Source organism: Centroberyx gerrardi, chromosome 10 (genome assembly GCF_048128805.1).
Source record: "Centroberyx gerrardi isolate f3 chromosome 10, fCenGer3.hap1.cur.20231027, whole genome shotgun sequence".
NCBI lineage: Eukaryota > Metazoa > Chordata > Actinopteri > Beryciformes > Berycidae > Centroberyx > Centroberyx gerrardi.
Window position 1 is genome coordinate 8007926 of NC_136006.1, and position 20084 is coordinate 8028009.

The 20084-nt window shown below is 38.7% G+C and overlaps 1 protein-coding gene across 1 annotated transcript in view; it reads right to left on the reverse strand.

Annotated features, from left to right (window-relative positions):
* Positions 1 to 1250: 1250 nt before the first annotated feature.
* LOC139926529 (inactive dipeptidyl peptidase 10-like) overlaps positions 1251 to 20084 on the reverse strand; it is a 48985-nt gene continuing 30151 nt past the window's right edge. The window contains exons 8-26 of the mRNA XM_078286195.1: positions 17822 to 17942; positions 16483 to 16637; positions 13617 to 13714; positions 13402 to 13525; positions 13261 to 13299; positions 12656 to 12763; positions 12003 to 12094; positions 11869 to 11916; positions 10542 to 10663; positions 9818 to 9865; positions 8793 to 8891; positions 6891 to 6960; positions 6432 to 6626; positions 5410 to 5464; positions 5206 to 5305; positions 4153 to 4211; positions 3336 to 3405; positions 2267 to 2340; positions 1251 to 1385 (exon numbers count right to left, since the gene is read on the reverse strand). Of these exons, the coding sequence (XP_078142321.1) occupies positions 1251 to 1385; positions 2267 to 2340; positions 3336 to 3405; positions 4153 to 4211; positions 5206 to 5305; positions 5410 to 5464; positions 6432 to 6626; positions 6891 to 6960; positions 8793 to 8891; positions 9818 to 9865; positions 10542 to 10663; positions 11869 to 11916; positions 12003 to 12094; positions 12656 to 12763; positions 13261 to 13299; positions 13402 to 13525; positions 13617 to 13714; positions 16483 to 16637; positions 17822 to 17942 (1812 nt within the window). The remainder of the gene's footprint in view (positions 1386 to 2266; positions 2341 to 3335; positions 3406 to 4152; positions 4212 to 5205; positions 5306 to 5409; positions 5465 to 6431; positions 6627 to 6890; positions 6961 to 8792; positions 8892 to 9817; positions 9866 to 10541; positions 10664 to 11868; positions 11917 to 12002; positions 12095 to 12655; positions 12764 to 13260; positions 13300 to 13401; positions 13526 to 13616; positions 13715 to 16482; positions 16638 to 17821; positions 17943 to 20084) is intronic.

A 20084-nucleotide genomic window follows, 5' to 3' on the forward strand; every position in this document is an offset into this window, starting at 1 on the left:
CTGCAAAAAATGTATTTCAAATCTTAGAGCGGACATAACAATTATCAAAATAATTAGATAATTCTAATCACTAAGACTGCCATGCAATGCCTTTAAAGTCTAGACTATCGAGATGGGTGTTATCTTATTGCTATGAAACTCATTATATAATAACTTCCCTGATCACCACAGACTCTACCTGTGCATAATGCAGAATGCTGTAATATGACTGTCACACTATTATCAAATCCTCCGTATTTGGTGGAAATGCTGCACCCCAAATGAGAACATGACACTAATGATTTATCTTGTTTAGATATCGTATCAGGGCTCTGCTCCTAATCAGCATTCGCAAAAAATATAAACACTGTTTTGTTTTCATTACGGAGGAAAGATGCAAATTGTGCTTGCAAATAGAAACGTCATGGGGAGTTTTCCCATATAGACCCAAAAAGAGCTACAGTAATTCTCTTTTAAATTAAAGTGTCTCATTTAATGATTTTCTTTACTTCACCCGGATGTGATTTTAAATGGTGATTTTCTAGACATTGTCTCGCGGCAGCGCAAGATGTGGAATCAAACTAACACTACTTCAGTTGCAGATGCTCTGGGAAACCTCACTGCTCTTTGAGCTCGAATTTGATAGAGATTTTGATAACGCTATGAACACTTTGTTGGCTGAAAGTTGGAAAATGTGACAATTGAAATGAAGTAAAGGCACCTGCAAAGATTGTTTTGTGATATGATTGCCTAAATTTTGGTATTAGTAAATTGGTATTGGTATCTAGATAAAAATCTGGAAATATTCACAGTAGGTTACAGCTGTCAGAAAATAATTATGCTCTAAAATGGAAAAATACGCATTTCTGTCATTCCCTGACATTGGTACTCGGTACATGATACAAACGTTATAAACTAATTCGAATCTGAAGGACTACGTAAAGAGCTACAACACTGACACCATCTTGTCAACTTGACAACTTAATCACCACGACCCCAAAATGACCATGCTACCTTGCTATTTCAAGCACATGTTACACTACTCTCAAGTCGTGTTGTTCATCAAAGAATAAGACATGTACATCACACAGAAATGAAAAGTCCTCCTTCTCTGGTATAGGCCTTTTGTTCTCATTAAACCTCTTGGAGTGCATTCACAGACAGCAGCCCTTCAGGAAAACACAGCATCTCTATGTTGGCTCATGAGAGCAGTCGCTATAGACTCTTCTTTTCACGTTTAGCAAACTGTTGCTCCACAGAGGGTCTGCAGCCTAGTCGTCCTCCTTGAATGTCAGCGGGACAAGAAGCTCCTCCTCAAAGCACTGCTGGAAGAAGGTGATCACTGAATTTAGCATGTAGTGTTGGCTCTTGACAGACGCGATGTTGTGGCCTTCATCTGGGAAAATCTAGGCAGCAGGAAATAGAAAAAAATATTGAATTATTTACTTCATATTGTGTCCATTCCTGTGTTTTATTAGCTGAAAAACAATTTATTTTCTTAATATCACACATAAAGGAGGCACAGTTGGACTCCATGGTGTCACAATTACAACATAAAATTCCAACTTAAATACATATATAATACGTTTTTTATTGCCAACTAGTCTATTACCTCCATTAAGGGGGGGGCAGCAATACTAAACGCCCCACAATTCTTTGTGCATATGCAGACAGCATCCTTTATATGGGACCAATCAGAATGAAAACTGTCTGACACTGAAGATTTGACAACAAAGTTTAAAATCTCACCATCATGTTAGCTTGTTTAATGACAAATAGTTTACATATTGCACTGCTGTCACAGCGTTTGAGGCTGCAAAACATCTGCAGGCACTCTGACACTTCTCTCTCATCTGCTAGCGTTAATTCCTGATGTTAATATCAGAGTTAGTCTCATCAATTTGTTTACATTCGATGTTGCTCAGCGTTGTGATGCTGCTTGACCTCTTAGTCTTAGTACCTTCACTTCCTCTCATCTCCCTTTTCTGTTCTTCTTCTCTTAGCAGGGGGTCTTTTCTTTTACCACTGTAGCTCAAAAATAGTGCCTGCTACCTTTTTTATATGGATACAAGACTTTCTTCTAATATCAGATCAAGTTTTTGTAAAAGCAGGATTGGATTCCCACTGTGAGCAACCATCCACTTTGTCAATTTTGAAGTAATTGATGATTTAAGGCAAGAGGGTAGTAGGGTGGGTGTGTGTTTGAATTATAAATATAACACCAAGGTCTACTCTTGTTAAGGATATTAAATGAATTGGCACAGGAAGGGGAAATGGCAGCAGTCACCTGCAGAGTGTAGTTAACATTTGATGCCGACAGCAGTTTCACCAACTCAGCAGAATGCTGGAAATGAACGGTGGCTGAAAAGGAAGAGATAATTAAAATATATTAATCATGTCCTGACACGGCGGATATTCAGTCCATTACACTTACACAGTTGGAAATTTTATGAAAACTATTTTAGCGTAGTAAAAAAAAGTGTATGCTGCGAAAAGATCCAGAGTAGCAAATGATTTCATCTCATGTGTCATCTTAAAATCTTTGGTGAAAAAAACATAATATCATTCATTTAAGATGAGATTACTTTTTAATGCACTCAGAAATCAAACAACACTATAAACCACTTTTTGTTTTTCATTATTTGTCTGTAATTTGAGCACAAATGATAGCTACATCAGATCCTGTTTATTGGTAAATATTGTATAGACCAGAGCTGCAGTCAAGACCAACTTAGTCAAGTCAATTCCAAGACCAGGTCCAGTCAAGTTCGAGTTAAGACCAGGTCCAAAGTGGGTCGAGACCAAGTCAAGACCGAGACCGGAGCTAATTGAGTTCTTTTCAAGACCAAGACCAAAACAAACAATAAACAGTGTCTTTCAATGTCTTTCTAGATGTAAAAATAATGATTAAGGAGTTTCTGAAGGTTGAAAGATCTATCTTCAAATCCACTCCTTTCCATACCCTTCAACAATCAAGGAATCAACGCATAGGTATTGACTAATCAATACATAGATTGTTGAGGACTATTACTGTCGATACATTTTTTTATATTTCTAAATTGGCAGGAAAATGTAGAGTTAACATCCAATAGTGGCCGAGACCAAGACAAGTCTGATTCAAAATGATAACAGGACGGAGACAAGTCCAAGACGTCAGAAAACTGTTTTTTAAGACCGGACTCAAGACAATACTACAGTACTACAGCTCTGGTTAAGACCTTATGTATAACCCACCAACGAACCATACTGCACATCTGTCTGCTCCTTTATCTTCTGTACTTGCTTCCTCTCTGCGGAGCTCATGAATCCATTATCTATCAAGAGTGAACATACAAGCAAAATTAGACTGTACTCACCATCTGCAGTGCCGTGGATAATCAGAAAGTTCAATCGACTCGGTGCTGTGATGTTAACCAGACTGGAGATCTGTTGGAGACAGCAAAAATTACCCACTACAGAGAGGCACGGTAACAGTGCAGACATCACCTAATGTTTTCAGGTTGACTAACCATTTGCAAATGCTAAGTACTGTTAATTCTACACATGCTTCACTGCTTCGTGACCCGATGTTCATGGGGATTAACACTGAATTTCAGGTTTGAAATTGGAGAAATAATTCCTTTGTCCTGGAAAGGATCAGTTCCTATTAGTGAATATTCATAGCTTCTGTCTCCTGTAGCCAAACAGAGAAGAAATTGCTCCACTGCCTAACCTGTAACGTCACACTGATGTACAGTAAAAGAAAAAAGGAATTAGAAACTGACTGTACAGGTGACATTCAAGATGATTCGGGAAGATTTCAGGACATTTGGAATTGATAACAGTACAATAACATTATAGCTCACTTGGATGTTAAAGGTCGGAAAAAGTAAGTTAGTTCACGAAGCCAGTCCGCCATTTAATGTCTTGACATCACACATAAGAGTCTTGTTTAATGGGAGAGAGTTGTTTCTGCTCAAAAATACACACTGGACTGTCCTGGGCCCTGAGAACGAGCTAGGTAAGTTCTGAAGTTGGGAGGTTTTCCATTCACCATTTCCATTTCCATTCACAGGGACTATGAGCTTGTAGCTGTAATCTGTTTGAGCAGGTTACACTGTCGTGAAACTAATGCCATTTTCAGTCTGAACAGCCCTAACAACCCTTCAAAAAGACAGTGGAATCCACTCGTACTTGGTATTTGCGATCCTCTTTTGCTGGAAATCCAAAGTACTGCTCAGTGAAGGCTGACCCTTTATAAGGACAAACAAAACAAAAGGGTTAATGGAAACGGAAAAGGAAAGTGCATAATGTTCCACATTTTTTCCTTTATTCACTACCTATTCACTTGAGAACAGTGCCGCTTGTTTGTTAGAAATGCCTTTAAAATCTTCTTTACTACATGTTGAACATTGAAACATAGAAAACGCCATTTATGAATGCTTCTCCTCTCCATTCGTCAGCCTTCGATCAGGTATGACATTCTGAATCAGTGGATCAGTTAATGTCGGCATTGCTTTGTTGAATCAAATTTCATACCGTTACCATGACATATAGCTCAAATTCGATAATGAATATTTGTCAACCTCTAGTTCAACTTCAAATTTGTTTATTTATATATCCCTTTATCACATGGATGTCTCAAAGGACTTTACAGAGAATGAGCCTAACTAGGTCTAGCTGACAATCAACCATAGCCTCTATGACCAAATGTTCTATTTTTTTGAGTAGCTGATTTGAATGTTCCTCTCGTGTTTTTAGGCTTATGTAATCAAGAAATTTGTTGTTTGGGTTATTATTCCTTCAAAGGCAACTAGATCTATCAACAGCCTAGCCTGACATTACACACTTGCAAGCTGAATAAAGATAGTGAACAAATGTACATGATGTTTCAAAAATTTCATAAATATGTATAATTTTCCATAACTTTCCAGGCCTGGAAGACACAAATCGCTGTTGTCCTGTGAAAACCATGTAACTCCAATTTTGGTGATTTTCATGTTTTCACTTCAGTGAAAGGATTACTTGCTCCTCAGAGGGTTGACCTCTTGGGCTTATGAAACCAAAAGAAAATCCCCAGGATAAAGCCAAAAATCCATTGTGATCAAGCTAAAACAAGGCTGTTTTTCTTAGTTCCTGAAAAGTTGACATTTTGGAGACGCAGGGTTTTCACCTGACAGCGACAAAATTTCAAATTCCATGACTTTTCCAGTTTCCCCATGACTGTAGGAACCTGGCCCATCTTACCGAAGAGTCTCCAGTCTGTTATAGGAGCAACCGCGATGCCACATCTGAACATGGAGCCATAGGAGAGGAGCAGGAGAGAGCTCAGGAAACCTCCATAGGCCTGGAAAAAACAACATGAACCGTTTAAGGAAAGTTTGGTAAGAAAACAATAGTCTGAACAAGGGTCTTATTTGATTATTTAGTTGAATACAGAGGTTATGTTACCTTCCCATAAACTCCAACATTGTTGCTATCAATATAGGGAAGCCTGATCAGGTACCTAAGAGATTAGAATGTGTTAACTGTTGGATATCAGTCAAAAACGTTATTGTACTGAAGGAAAAAAAGAAAACAGGCAGAGAGGAGGGTTAAGCAGTTGTCTGATACATAATGGTAGCCAATGAGAGGATGAAGCAACTTTTTAAGTAACCACAATTGGCTTCACTTGAGTTAAGAAATGTATTTGTGGTGAAGATAACAGACCTGAATGAAATAGTACTTGCAAATAATTCTTACTGTTTGTCTTAGCCAGTTTGGAGCATAAAATGTGTGGGACTCGGCTCCATATGGCAGCAAGCCCAGACAAAAGTATTTGAAAGTCAATTTGTTATACCTTTATTTGATTTACAACTTATTTGACTCTACTTGAATTGTCCTGACGCAGTAAACCCCACCCATCTGGTACTAAAATAGGTTAAAACAAACACAAAAAATTGGGGTTGGACTGATATAGTGATAATAGTGATTTGCTGATATATCAGGAAACCTTTATTAAATATTGGATCTCGGCATCTCATCCACCTCTGATACCTGCAATACAATTTTACTTTTTTGCACTTTTCACTTTTCATTTTTTTTTTCATTTTCTATTTTTCTATTCTCTAAATCTAATTGCTCAATAATGTTTTTTTTTTTTCTAAATGAGTTTAGAACATTTAAACATAGTAATCTATCCCAGAGATTCAGTGCCATAGAATAGGTGCGGTGAGTAAGCTGCCTTAAAGAGCTGCTAACCCTAAAAGAATTTCAATAACTAGGTTTCAATGGAGAGTTTTAGTGTCCCATGATGGTCTAAATGCTGTTTCAGTGACTTTTCCACCCTGAAGAATAAAATTCTAGGGCATGAAAATGGAAACATTTAAAGATATTGAATAGCAGCACAAAATGTTGTCTCTCGGCACCTTCAATACAAAAATATGGGTATCGGCAAATACTATTTAACCCAAGTCTGGTAAAAAGAAACCTACTCCAGAGCTGCGATCTGGTCCTGAACCTCCACAGTTCCCAGTCTCTGGTGGACCTCATGCAGGATGCTCTGGCCCTGGGCGCCGCTGCCCCGGCCGTCCAGACGAGCCACGATGACGTAATGTGAGCTGACCAGCACAGAGTCCCAGCTGAGAGAGAAGCGGTCGCTCACTGCCTGGCCACCGGGGGCGCTGTCACTGAGAAACAGGAGAACGAGTTTAGTCCGTTAGGAGGACTAAACCTCTAAGAACATTTGAAGCAGTAATATATTGATAAAATTCAAAGCACTCTCTCTTGAATTAATGAATTAATGTCATGTCTGTTTATCCTGTGATCTCTCAAATGAAATCTGGTTATCAGAGCAGATTCATTATTGCTTTAACATTTTTATGATGGAATACAAGAAGGGTATGATTAAAAACTGCCAATATTCATAAATATTAAAATAAAAAAATACGTACAGAATCAGTAAAAGTGGGTGCTGCTTTGCTTCATCCAAATCTACTGGGAGAGTTAATTCCAGACGGAGTGCTGCAAAAGAAGTACGAGTTTTTTAACAGAATTTCTTGATTCCACACATCACACAAGCATAATGAGCAGATACTTTTCTACTACAATTTTCTTTCCATCTAACAGCTTAACATTCAGTCCAGAGTCGATTTTGGCAGTGATTACAAGTCAGCAAAAGCATATTACTATGCACTACATCTATCTTTCCAGCTACATCAAAGCTCAACAGGCTCCATGCCCAGTACAACACTGAATGTAATCAGTCATGAAGCTGCTGTGCTAATCAGGAAAAGAAAGAATAGCCAAATGCAAGGGTCAAACTAGAGGTAACATACTCCTGCTATATCACAGACAAATCTTGTAATTGTAATGCTGGAGGTTTTCATGTTTTTGAATTCAGGGTTTACATGGTGTTTAAAAGTTAGAGCAGGTTTCATGGTCCTAGTGTCCATAACAACCACTCAAAACCCCAAATGAACTTTCAAACTAACAAATGCATGGTTGTTAATCCGAAAAGGAGGCTGTTTTTCTTTCCTCTTCAACTTTTAATGTCTGAAAACTTGACTACAAGGTTTCCATCTGACTGTGTTTACTCAAAAGCCTTAACTGTGTATCACATTGTCTCTAATAGCACACACAGATTGGAGAAAAGAAGCCATATGGTGTGCCGTCCCTTCTAATTGAAACAGTACACCGGTGTGTTTCTCATTCCAAGGCTGATTCATAATCACCTCACAAAGCTCTGCACCTGTTCGTTCAGTTGTGTTTATCCTGGATTTGTTGCCTCAACACCACCGCTACAATTTCCACGTCTCACACTCTAATCCTAGAGAGCCTGACTGTCCATTCGATGGGCGTGCATTATGTTGCAAACTGAAATGTTTCACGGCATGAGAGATTGCACACTTGAATGTTACCCCAGAGTGGGTTCCACAACCCCAGTTATCTGGTGCTGGATTCACAAAATACAGATACACCTTGAGAAGTTAAAAAGAGGAAATTCTTAAGAAGGCTCTTAAGTGCAAATCCCCCAACATTTTCTTAAGATTTGTCTCATCTCTTGCAAACTCTTCTTGGTTTTTTTATTTACAAAGTGAAGCAACCATGATGGAAACAAGTATGAAAGGGCTGAAAATATATTAATCATTTATTTGTAATTTTTTCTGAGGATGCAAAATCAGGAGAAAATTAAGAAAATACTTAAATATTTTGATGAATGTCACCTTTTCTTATTTTTTTGTTTGTAAGACTAAAGTTGCAAAAGAAATACCACTAGCAAGATAGCAAGATTTTTGTTTTCCAAAGGTTTTGTGAATCAAAAAAAAAAAAAAAAAAAAGAAAATTCTTTATCTGTCTCTACGCACTCTATGTACTCTATGCACTCTATGCATTGCCTCTATGCTCTGCCTCGTAGCACCTATGTCCTGTTGGACCAGAACTTAGCTTTATGGCACTTACTCTCGTTGTTCTCTCCTGACTAGATCCTTGCTTGTGTTGTATTAAAATCTCATGTGTACGTCGCTTTGGATAAAAGCGTCTGCCAAATGGGAAATTGTAAATTGTAAATTGTAATGATGAACCTGTCTCACTCCCTTGCCAGCTCCTGATTATTACTCATAAAGTGAATGAGTGACAGTTGATGGTAGGTGGTTGTGATGATGATGATGATGATGATGATGATGATGATGATGATGATGATGATGATGATATTGACAACACTGAGGATACAAACAGGGGAAGTGAATCTTGCAGCTCAAAGACAATAAGTGAAAGCATCAAATGATAATGATAAGCTATGGCAGCCTCCAAACCACACTTTAACATTTTGCCACATAGAGATGATTGTGTCATACCAAAGTTTTTGATTTGTATAGTTCTTCTCTCCCTCTTTGGTATTGACCTGTTTATCAGTGCATCTCTTAACACCGTGTTCCTTTCCAGAGTGTCATTCTCTGTTTGACGAATGGACAAGAAGAACAATTGCTTCAGTTAGAACAAAAATAAAATTATTCATTATCTTGATTGCCTATTGTAAAGAAAATGAATCACAGAAAATCAAGATGAAAAAATTACATGTGTTTTCCTATAATAAAACCTATGACATTTTAAATGCAAACCCATACTTGCAACACTAATGGAACATCTAATTGGAAAAAGAACAGTTTAACCCAATTACACACCAGAACTAATTCAGAAGAAGTAATTCAATTCAATCTCCCGCTTGATTAACTATTAAGAAATTATCATAACTGTTCATGTACATTACCGAACACACAATAGTCACACACTCTTGAAGCCACACAGTTCAAGAAATTGTAATTCAGTGCACTTCCCCATCAAGCCAAATGAGGGTCAGATTGCATGGTAACTGATAATGCGATATGTAGTGTTTGTTGTAGGCCCACAGAGAATATAATGATGCAACTTTAATGAGTGGATTAATCAACATCTCTCAAACTGTGAGCCTGTAGGAGTGGAGGCAGCTGATCGTTTATCTGCTGCAGGATCCCCAGACGCTCCGACAGCGCCTGATGCACGCTCAACAACATTTCAAGCACTAAACACTGCCTTAATTGGATCACTGTGTACACTTTTTACAGTTGTAAAGTTGGACAAACTAATGCTCAGTGTTGCTGAATTCTGGCCGCTGATTGTTCACACTTAAGTGACTTAATCTTCAAACATCAGCGCATGGTCGATTTATGTGCTGTTCATTTGCTTTTCACAGGAACACACTGCAGGCACACAGTCACTTGTAAAAAAATTGAACTTGGCATCTACCCAAACATAGTGAATAAATATACCTGATGCAATTGACTGAAAGAGTCCTGATAGCTAGAAGAAATTAGTTCAAGCTTGTCAGCGCCGGTGCACTTACTGTTTATGTCATTTAGTTTATGAAGAGTGGTTTGGGGAATTCCAGGACCTGAAAAATAAAAAATAGACAACTGTGAGTTTTTGTGTAATGTTCCTGCTCTGTATCTGCTGACCTCCACAGCTCAGACCTCTACAGCTCTTACCTACGTGAGTCACATACAATTACTGTCTTATACTGGAAGAGTAAATATTTCAGTGTGTTGTAGCCCTATGTTTCAGTCTTTGTGTTGAAAAATACTTTAAAAGGCAGATACTACCATTCTGCCAGCTCCTAAAGACATGTTTTGTGGAGGATTGAGATTGAAAACTCCTGAATTAAGCTAAATTAAGGCACAAAGCAGATTACTGGGGCTATTACTCATTGTAGTTTTTTATTCTTAAATGTGTCATTATAACTAATTTCAAAGCAGCATAATAATGAGGAAAGTCCTACACACAGCAAGTTGCCTGACAATACAGAGCCAAATGAATGAGTGGAACTACAATGAATGAAGCCTTGGTAAAAGCTGTATGCTGCAAGTGAAATGGTAAAAACACTTCAAAGGCAAGACATATCACATTGTTCACTGTGCACATGCAATTCTTCAAAATGTTGTGTTATTGCAGCACCAAAATGATCGTGACACTTTAAGCTTTTGATGAACCATTCAACGATGATATTAACTGTAATCTGCCCTTCAGATGTGAAGTGCAGGGATGTGGTTTTGGCTGTAATGAGGCATCACCTCTGCAGTTCAGCAGAACGTGTTGATAGTCGGGGCTGAGCAGAGCGTCGTAGAAGCTGCACTGTGGTTTGAAGAGGGAGCAGCTGAGGCATTCTCTATGAAACGGGTCCACAGTGGAGACTCTGTTTCAGGAAGACAATGAAGACGTCTGAAGACAACAGAGGTCTGCTTGGCAGGATTTACAACATTTGAGATACAATCAATCCGTGTGTAGCCTGTAAGAAACACTTGACTAAACAAAATATATTGAAGTTCCATCCATGAACACTGTAGAATTGCTGACTGCTTAATATTTCATAGATATATATGTTTGTTTTTCTTATGTTTTTAATGTTTCGTCATGCAAATAATTGTTGTTTCACATCGCTGCTTCTTCAGGTTATACACAGCAAAAATTGACTTGTTAAGTTATTTTATCTTGTATCCAGACTTATCAAGATTATTTTAGGATTTTTTTTTAGGGATATCATCTTACTACACTGGCAGATACTACTACTGGTTTCAATAAATGTGACTTTTTTCGAGGATAATGTAACTTTTTTCATGGTATTTACTTGGTAAAAGTGAAATAGTCTTGGAGAAAGTTTCTTGTTTCAAGATTTTCTTCATTGTTTTCATTATTTTATGATGATTTCTTGAAAGAAGTCATTTCAGAAGTCGTTTCAAGTTTTAATATTGAAACCAGCAAGATTATCTGCCAGTGCAGTGAGATCATTTGACTAAAAATATCATGAAATAAGCTCGATAGGTCTGGAAACAAGTTAAAATCAACTGACAACTTGTCATTTTTTGCACTGCATATTGAAGTTATGGCTTCAGCCCACATCAAAGGGCAAGGTGAACAGGAATAAGACCATTCTGTTACTGTCAAATAGAAATCCATCCATCACATCCAATACAAAGCCATTCTGAGTTATCGCCGTCGTCCTACGGTGAAACATTTCTACCCTGATGGGAGTGGGCTCTTCTGGGATGACAGTGTTCCCATCCACAGAGCACAAGTGGTCACTGAATGGTTTGACGAGCGTGAAAGTGATGTAAACCATACACCGCTGCCAGCTCAGTCAGCAGATATCAACTCAATTGAACACTTAGGAGAGGCTGTGAAGCGGCGCCTGAGACTGCAGTTTCCACCACCCTCAACAAAACACCAAATAATGGAATGTATCATGGAGGAATGGTGCTGTACTCCTGCAGCAGACACTTCAGCACACACTGAAACTATTCTGAAGACAGTCTGAATCAGAGTTTCTTTTACTTTTTAGCATCTCCGGACATTTTTAAAGTATCTTGGTGTTTCTATATTTTTGCGAAATCCATACAGTACCTGTACAGTTGCCTTTGTGTTGAGTCATCCTCTGTACTTAGGAAATAGCTGTATAAAAACAGAAAGTTCACCCGTTATTTGAGAGCCATTTGTTGACTGTATCGGATTGTGTGGTGTCAGTTACTCACACTTACACAGAGTTTGTGCTCTGATCATAGGCCAAAATTTGAGAGACTTCCCAGCTTCCTGAGGTCAGGTGGCGAAGATTGACCTCTTGACCGTGAGACTGGGCAGGCATGAGACACAATAAAACAGCAGGGAAACCAGATATAACACCAAATAGTTTCACTGAAAACTTTTATAAACATGACCTTCCATGCCCCAGCCCACACACAACACGGCCTTAAAGGGTTGCACTGATGTTATCGAGTTGTTTGCCCACCTTCAGCGCCTAGCCATGACTTTCCATCTACCCCTAAAACCTTTGTTCCAGCTATTATCTCAGCAGAAACTGAATTAAATTGGCAAAACTCCCAATGCCTCCAGTGTATCTACTGTACAACACTCTGCTTAATTTATTCAATTTAATATATTCTTAATTCGCCAGTGTTTCAGGAAATAGAGTCTGGAAACAATCCAAAATGATGAGGCTTCAAAATGAATAGAATCATATGAGCGGTATAAGTAATTGGAAGTCTTGTCGGCAGCGGGGGCAGATAAGGGAGCAGAGAAGAGATAAGCAGAAATCTCTCTAAAAAAAACTTCATAGACGCTGGAAGTTTCCTTGAAATACCAGCAGAACCAAACTAAATGTAGTAGTTTTAATAATAGTTTGTAATAGTTTTACCTGGTTGGATATCATGGTGATGTGGTTGAACGCCCCGCGTCCGCCATGTTTTAGGGGCATGGTGATGAAGAACATTGTGCCATCCTTGGAAAAAACTGGCTCCTCGTTCTAGAGGAGAGACAAACAACAAACATGCAGCAAAAGTTTGGAAAATCTCCAACTGACATGAATTGTCCTCTTGTTGCCATGCAGAACAGTAAGTGCTTAAAATAATAAAAAAAAAATATCTGAAGCACAAAAGGTGAAGGTAGTTTTTTTTGTTGTTTTTTTTTTGTTTTTTTTTTAGTTTTCCATTAATTCAAGAGAAAAACGACAGTGCAGATTATTTTTCTTCACTGGGCACTTATCACACTTATCACTTATCACAGTGGGGAAAACACTCACTGTACTGGTAAGTTGGTAAGTTGTAAGTATGGATTATTAGCATTGTCAGCCGTCAATTAATTTGTCTGCATTTGCCATTGCTGAAATATATTTTTCCATTATATGTCTGATGAGAAAAAATAATAGATAAAATGTTTCGACTGATGTTGTTTTTAGTGTGTTATACTTTATACTTTTGCCTTTGTGAGATAATGATACATTTAATTGACTGATGTGCTTACCTGACGATCAAGCCACTTCTCCGATGTCATCACATGTTTCTGAATAGGAAAGAATGGGAATAAAAGTTATTGTGCGGTATGTATAAATCACTTTATTCAATGTTAGAAGATAGAAATAGAAAATGATTGACAGTTACTCACCTTTACACACTCACCCATGGTGACATCACACAGTGAAAGAATTGACATGTTTTGAGCTCGATTCACCCAGCGCACCGCCAGCTTCTCCTCTGTGACCCACTTCACCATGGTGATGTAGTACTCACTAAGGAAAAGGAAAATGGCAAAGTGTTTCTAAGGACAAATGTGGCCAGAATTAATATGTTGTTTTTATCCAAAGTTTGTTTAAATGATACCTCTTTTCAAAGCTGTCAGGAGGTCGCAGTTCAGTCGTTTGGGAGCCTCCATCTAGCGTGACAATGTAGAGTTTGACGATGGGATTGATTTGCCCCATCTAGAGCAAAAGCAATATAGAGCTGCAATTACATTCACAGGCCTAGTCAAATTCCACATAAAAGTCATGATGTACTGCATACTCTGTACCGATAACAATACGCACGGAGTAATATGCTGTACTCGTTTTCTATTTTTATATGCTGTCATATTCAGCAATGCCAGTAGCGCTTTAACAGAGAATGTAATAACAATATGAAACGAGTAGAGAACAAACTGTGTTGCTGTATACTGTGCAACCCCGGGGGCCAGTCAGTTGTTTTCCCTCAGTTGAGCCTTTCTCAAAAATAGAGCTCATTAGTCTACATGACAAGAGGGATCTCATAAAGTATGGCATATCCTATCACAAAGATGACAGTATCTATCCACACTTATGCTTGCTTATTTTTTTTATTGTTTATTCTTCCTACCCTATTCAATCCTTCACCCACCACTCTGTTGGAGGCATAATAGCTTCTTGGAACGGCTCTATTCTAATGATGGTCAGCTGCTCCACATTACAAGACAGGTAGTTTCAGCCAAGCAATCTGACTGATCAAAGACATACTCCAAATGGGAATTGGTTGCTAACTCCAGCGGTAACCAGGGAGGTAGTCAGTGATCATTCTTGCTTCTCGTCCTATTCTTATGCATGTACCACTATTTTGAAGACAATTTTCAGACAATACGTAACAACTGTGTACATGAGGGATTGCATACAGCGAGCCGGACATTATCATATGAAGCAACCGTTGCGAAGCAGCCTATTCACAAGGCTACTTAGCAAAGACATTAATAATTTTACATGAAATATTGATTTAAAATAATTTTACAACTACAGTAATTTACAAGCTTCCTGCCAAAAAAATAGTTCAGCAGGACGCAAACATAGAAACTTCTGTAGCTAGCATCCATGGGCTACACTGTAGCAGAACTGTAACCATAGAAACGTCTGTAGCTAGCATCCATGCTACACTGTAGCAGAACTGTAACCATAGAAACGTCTGTAGCTAGCATCCATGCTATATTGTAGCAGGACTGTAATCATAGAAACATCTGTAGCTAGCATCCGTGCTACACTGTAATACAACTCTAAACATAGCAGCATAAACAAATCCAGTAAGATTGCTGTTCAGCCTCTAACCAGCAATTAAAAGTTTCATGGTCTCTGAATAAATGACGTAATATTGGCAAAATGTTCAATTTTGTCTGCAGTAATCCCAGTAAATCTGCAGTATTTGTCTGCAGTAATCAAGGAGTAACATCTTTGTGGCACAAAGTATCGCTAGTTAATTTGATTGCAAACCAACAAAATGGCCCGGACTTCTTGACTGCAGAGTGATATGATTAGATGTGAAACAGCGGTCTGTTATATGAAGCAATGGTCTGTTATTCAGAAATAACAGACCTCAGAATGCCTTCATTGGCCAATCAGAATTGAGTATGCAACGAAGCGGCGTAACAAGGAACAGTAATACCCTTGAGGGCGTTCTTTACTGCGATCATGCGTACTGCGGTGATGCCAACGGGACACGGCTGTGCCTTATACCTGCAGCCACATCACCGTCGTGCCCATACAGGAAGCCCTCCTGGGTGTTATTGCTCTGTATCAGATCACAGAGGGCATGGAGAAACAATTATCCCACAATGACTGATGCAGAAGAATCGAATTTCACTGGCAGGGTGCTGTACTGCACCACTGTTCTCGGAAGAAAAATGGAACGAGGGGGCAATTAAATCCCTGCTTCATTTACTCCCACAATATTACAAGATTGACCCCGCTCAAGGATATCAGCAACATTATCACTGTGTGTGTGTTTGTGTGAGTGTGTGTGTGTACAATGTCATGCACTGTGTGGGTAGGGCTAAGATCAAACAGTGCTCTATTAATTAGATGCCCTTTTATGGACAATATCGTACCTTCCCCCTCTCTCTGGTGGGTCTGAATCAACAAATGAGGTTGTCTCCTACCTCACACCACCCATCCCCCCATTTTTCCACAACGCCTCTTCCATCTAAGAGGCGTTTGGTACACTAAGCCCCCACATCAGGGGATGGGGGTGTGTTAACTTGCCTTACTAAAGCATATCACACTCCTTTCCCTCCCTGTGCCACAGATCCCTACAACCGCCGCTGCCATCCCTCTTCAAAGGGAGCAAGTCGGTGTTGACATGAATAAAACAAGAAAAAGGATTCACTAACCCTCATGAAAAAGCTAAAGCCAGGAGCCTGTGCGCTTGTATTATTCATGGCACCTGTGTGATGCGATGAAGCTGTATCTTTTGACATGCATCTCCTCGCAGCTAATAATAGAATCAGGTGGTAAGGGTTTTTGAATTAAGTATACTATAGGATGCAGGAGGCACTCGCATTTAATGATTTCTGGTACCGGTTCCGCTGATACAGCTCCTTTTATGACTGGTACTGGACATTTTTGGATACTGGTTCTTGTACTTGTTCTAAAACAATGCTTTTTCCCCAGTTTATTTGTTGAATCGTGGCACATTTCATTAATAGTGTAATAGTGTAAATAATTATCTGCTCAACATTTGCACTTGCCATCTGTTTTTCTAAATGGAATCAGGCCATGCTCCACTGATTTTCCCAATAAAAGCGCCCATAAACTGGAACAATCAACATCAATTTAATACCAGCACCAAGTCAACACCAAAAACCAGTGCAGCGATTATATCATTTATAATATCCAGCCTAATTCAAGACTTGGAGATTGTTCAAGTTTGGAAAAAGCATTAGTCATGCTGGCTGGAGTTGCAGTGCTGTAAGTCGCACCTTTGGGTAAGGGTACTGCGTCCCCCTGGGATACAGAGAGCCAGTGAAGCGAGGCAGGAGCATGTTGGGGACCAGTGTGTCGTTGATGGTGAGGTAGGCCAGTCTGGATCCGTCAGGCGACCACCAGTGGGCCGCCTGCGTGTGCAGCACTTCCTCTGTAAAACCAAGAGAGGACAAATCAGACAAGCAGCCACTGGAACCAAGAAGACCCGAGTCTGGCAGGGCCTTCAACTCAGAAACAAGCATCTCTGACAGGACCTTTGTCTGGGGGTGTGTGTGTGTGTGTGTGTGTGTGTGTGTGTGTGTGCGGGTGGGTGGGTGGTTGGGGGGTCTTATCTATTTAATTTCTTTAATCACTTATTTGTTAATTTATTTATTTTTTTATCCTCAATCTTCTCTCAGTTTATTCAGATTATTCAGTTTGTTGTAAAGCAATATGAATTGTTAATGTGCGGTTGGCTAAATAAATAAATAATTGGCTAACTGATTGACTGGCTGGCTGGTTGCTTGATTGCTTGGTTGATTGGATGACTTGATTGATATATTGTATATAATGATAATAACACATAGCTGAGTACTTGATGTGCATACTAAAAAAAAAAAAAAAAACATAATAAATAAAATAGACATGACAAATGTGTTTTTACAAGTTGCACATCTATGCCCATCTACAAATATAATTTATGTTTACCATAGAAATATTGTATATTTTACCAAACAAAATGCAAAACTTATCTAAATCTGAAAAAATACTATTTTCATTGTGTAAAAACATTGTCTGCATTACAAAGCCTTTATATAACAGGAATCCCGAGTAGAGATGAATCACAAAGGAGATTATAAGGCAGATTTATCAGCTTTATAATAGCCATGTAAATAGCCAAATATGGGAACAATTCAGTATTTTCCAATAATTAACACCATATATTTGGCAGAATAAACAAAAAGCCCAAGACCACCAGCAGTGAAACAGCTTAATTTGCTCAAATCTGTGGATAGTTCAAGGGAGTGATTCAACATCAGATGGGCAGTCAAGATATGCAGATATATGGAAATAATAATTCTGTTTCCCTCTCACTGAAGTGGTACAGGTGTTCGGAGACTTGTAAACGTCTTTTCCTACGCTAAGCTGCATACTTTGCCGAGTCTAGGCCGGCGTTTTGGAAAGGAGAATATTTTTAACCATAAGCAATTCCTACCAGAAATGCTCATGGTAATTTTTTTCTCCAGCTGGAAGAATGCCAGATACTGTAGGTAGCGTTTGAATTCTCATTTCTCACATTTCAAACTTGGCTTCATTAATGGCAGATTTTGCAACACCCAACCGCCTCTCTCTTACCCTCATACAGCCAGTCTGAGATGCCGTTAAAGACGATCCCCTCCTGTCCAGAAGATGTGAGCCTCCAAGAGCTGCTTTGAACATCTGTTTGGTAGTAAATGTTGTTTTCAAATATATACATCTGCGGGGAAAAAAGAAAAAGAATTGGCTACTTTGCGGCCATTTCTAGCTTTTAATTTGCAAACCGCTTCACAGCATGGTATGTGGTACAGATTTATTCTTTTGTATGCAGCCTTTCATGTGCTCACAAGCAGCGTATGGAATGTATTCACACACACACTTACACACTTAACCTACACACAGAGATAACTTTAATTCATATGGCTACTAAGTGGGATATTCAATGAAAATCCAATAAGCAGCACTCTGAATAGTGAGAGGATGAGAGGAAAGGAGGGAGGAGAGAGAGAGGGAAAGAGCAAAGGTGCAGCGGCAGTAGAGGCGACAGTGATATGGAGATAATATTTCCTTGGCGACTGGAAATTTCTGCCTTTCCGCCGGGCTTGGTTCACCCATCCAGATTGCATATGGATGAGGAATAAGATGGCACATAGAAAACTCTCTAAATGAGGACTGTTGCTTTTCATTTCAAATATTATTTTTACACTGTAAGCCTTAAAATGACTGTGCAAAATGGAGTACATTTTTTTTGCAAGGTGATTTTTGGAGGTGATCATAAAACATGTTCACATGGTCATCATTTTTCAACATCTCTGTGGGACAAATTGAGGAAATGTAGTGAACTGATAGCACACTGCGAACATGCTCACTGATAAAAATGCATATTCAGAGAGCGGTCATGAATAATAAGCTCATCTGCAGTGATAACATAGACAAATATGCAGGGGAAGCTCATGAATAATGAAGACTACTTTGTCATTAGTAGTGCGACACACTGCTGTAGGGCTTTCTGGGAAACAGATTCCACTGGGGGCAGGTATAAATACTGAGGAAAGTAGATAAATATGCTATCAAATGGTTAATTACTTTCCTTGTCTACACTGGAGGAAATAATGGAGTGATTATTCCGTGCTTAATACTCTCACAGTGGAGGCATTACTCACACAGAGAGATCTGGTCGCCCAACAACGTGTCTTCAAGCAACAGCTTGATTACTGTTACCGTTGTCGGCTTTTCTTCAAAATAATTGTTTAGTTTTAGGGGACTTTGTCTTTTTTTTTTATGTCAAAAACAGCCTTTGATCAGCATTTACCTCAGAGCAGAGGGGATTCTATGTAATGAATTATACATATCATAATTTTACATAAGCGATGGAATTAAACATTGATTTTCAAGTCTTTGCGTGTAGCACGGCTTCTCCGTTTGAAGTAGTAAGAGGGAAAATGAACCACAACTGCAGTTGTTCCATGACTAAACACCTTTCCTGGATTTTACATGTGAAAAGGGGGTTTTGGCATTCATTTTAGGTATTTCGGCATTAGGAGATTTGATGGGATTAAAAAGCCTCAATGGAAACCTCAAGGAACCTTCAAACAAATTTCTGTATTATTTTTGTTCATTCTTGTTACACATCTCCATTCAAGGTGCACAACATCTGAGTTCAACAGAAGAACTTACAGATGATTTGTGTATTTCCACACTTTGTTTCAGGTAAAATCTGTTTCAGGTACTGCATAAATAATATAAAAATGAGTGGAGTATTCTAAGTATTTTGCTTCACTCAGTGCCGGGGAAAAATCAGACTAGACCAGACCGTAAAGTTTGTCTAGACAAGCAGAATTATGGCCAAAATGAACTGTGCTGTGCTTATCGCCTCTGTTGAGGAGGAGCTGCATATTTACACAGTAGAACAATATTCAGGTTTCAGCAATGTGGTCTGCTTGATAGGTCTTGATATTCAAATAATATTCCTTGATGGACTCTGCCACTGCAGACTCTGCCACTCAGACTTTGAATAAACTAGAGGACTTATTTGAACTGCCATCAACAAATCTGAATTAAATAATGTTTGCAAATATTTTTTTGCTGTTTGTTATAACCTGCTTTGAGTACCAGATAGGTTACTTCATCAGGAGAATTCAGAGTCAAGTTGAGTTGTTAAATTATAGAAAAGTTGATTATAAACAAAACTTTATATCGTCCTATATGACAAACCGCTCCCATCTGGTACTTCAGGCAGGTTAAAATAACTTAAAAAAAAATAAACACTAAAAATAATTTGAAACCATTTGACCCCTGTCTGTCCATTAAAACGAGGTGCTGTATTGCTTCACAATATGAAGATCAAATGACCAAAACAGTA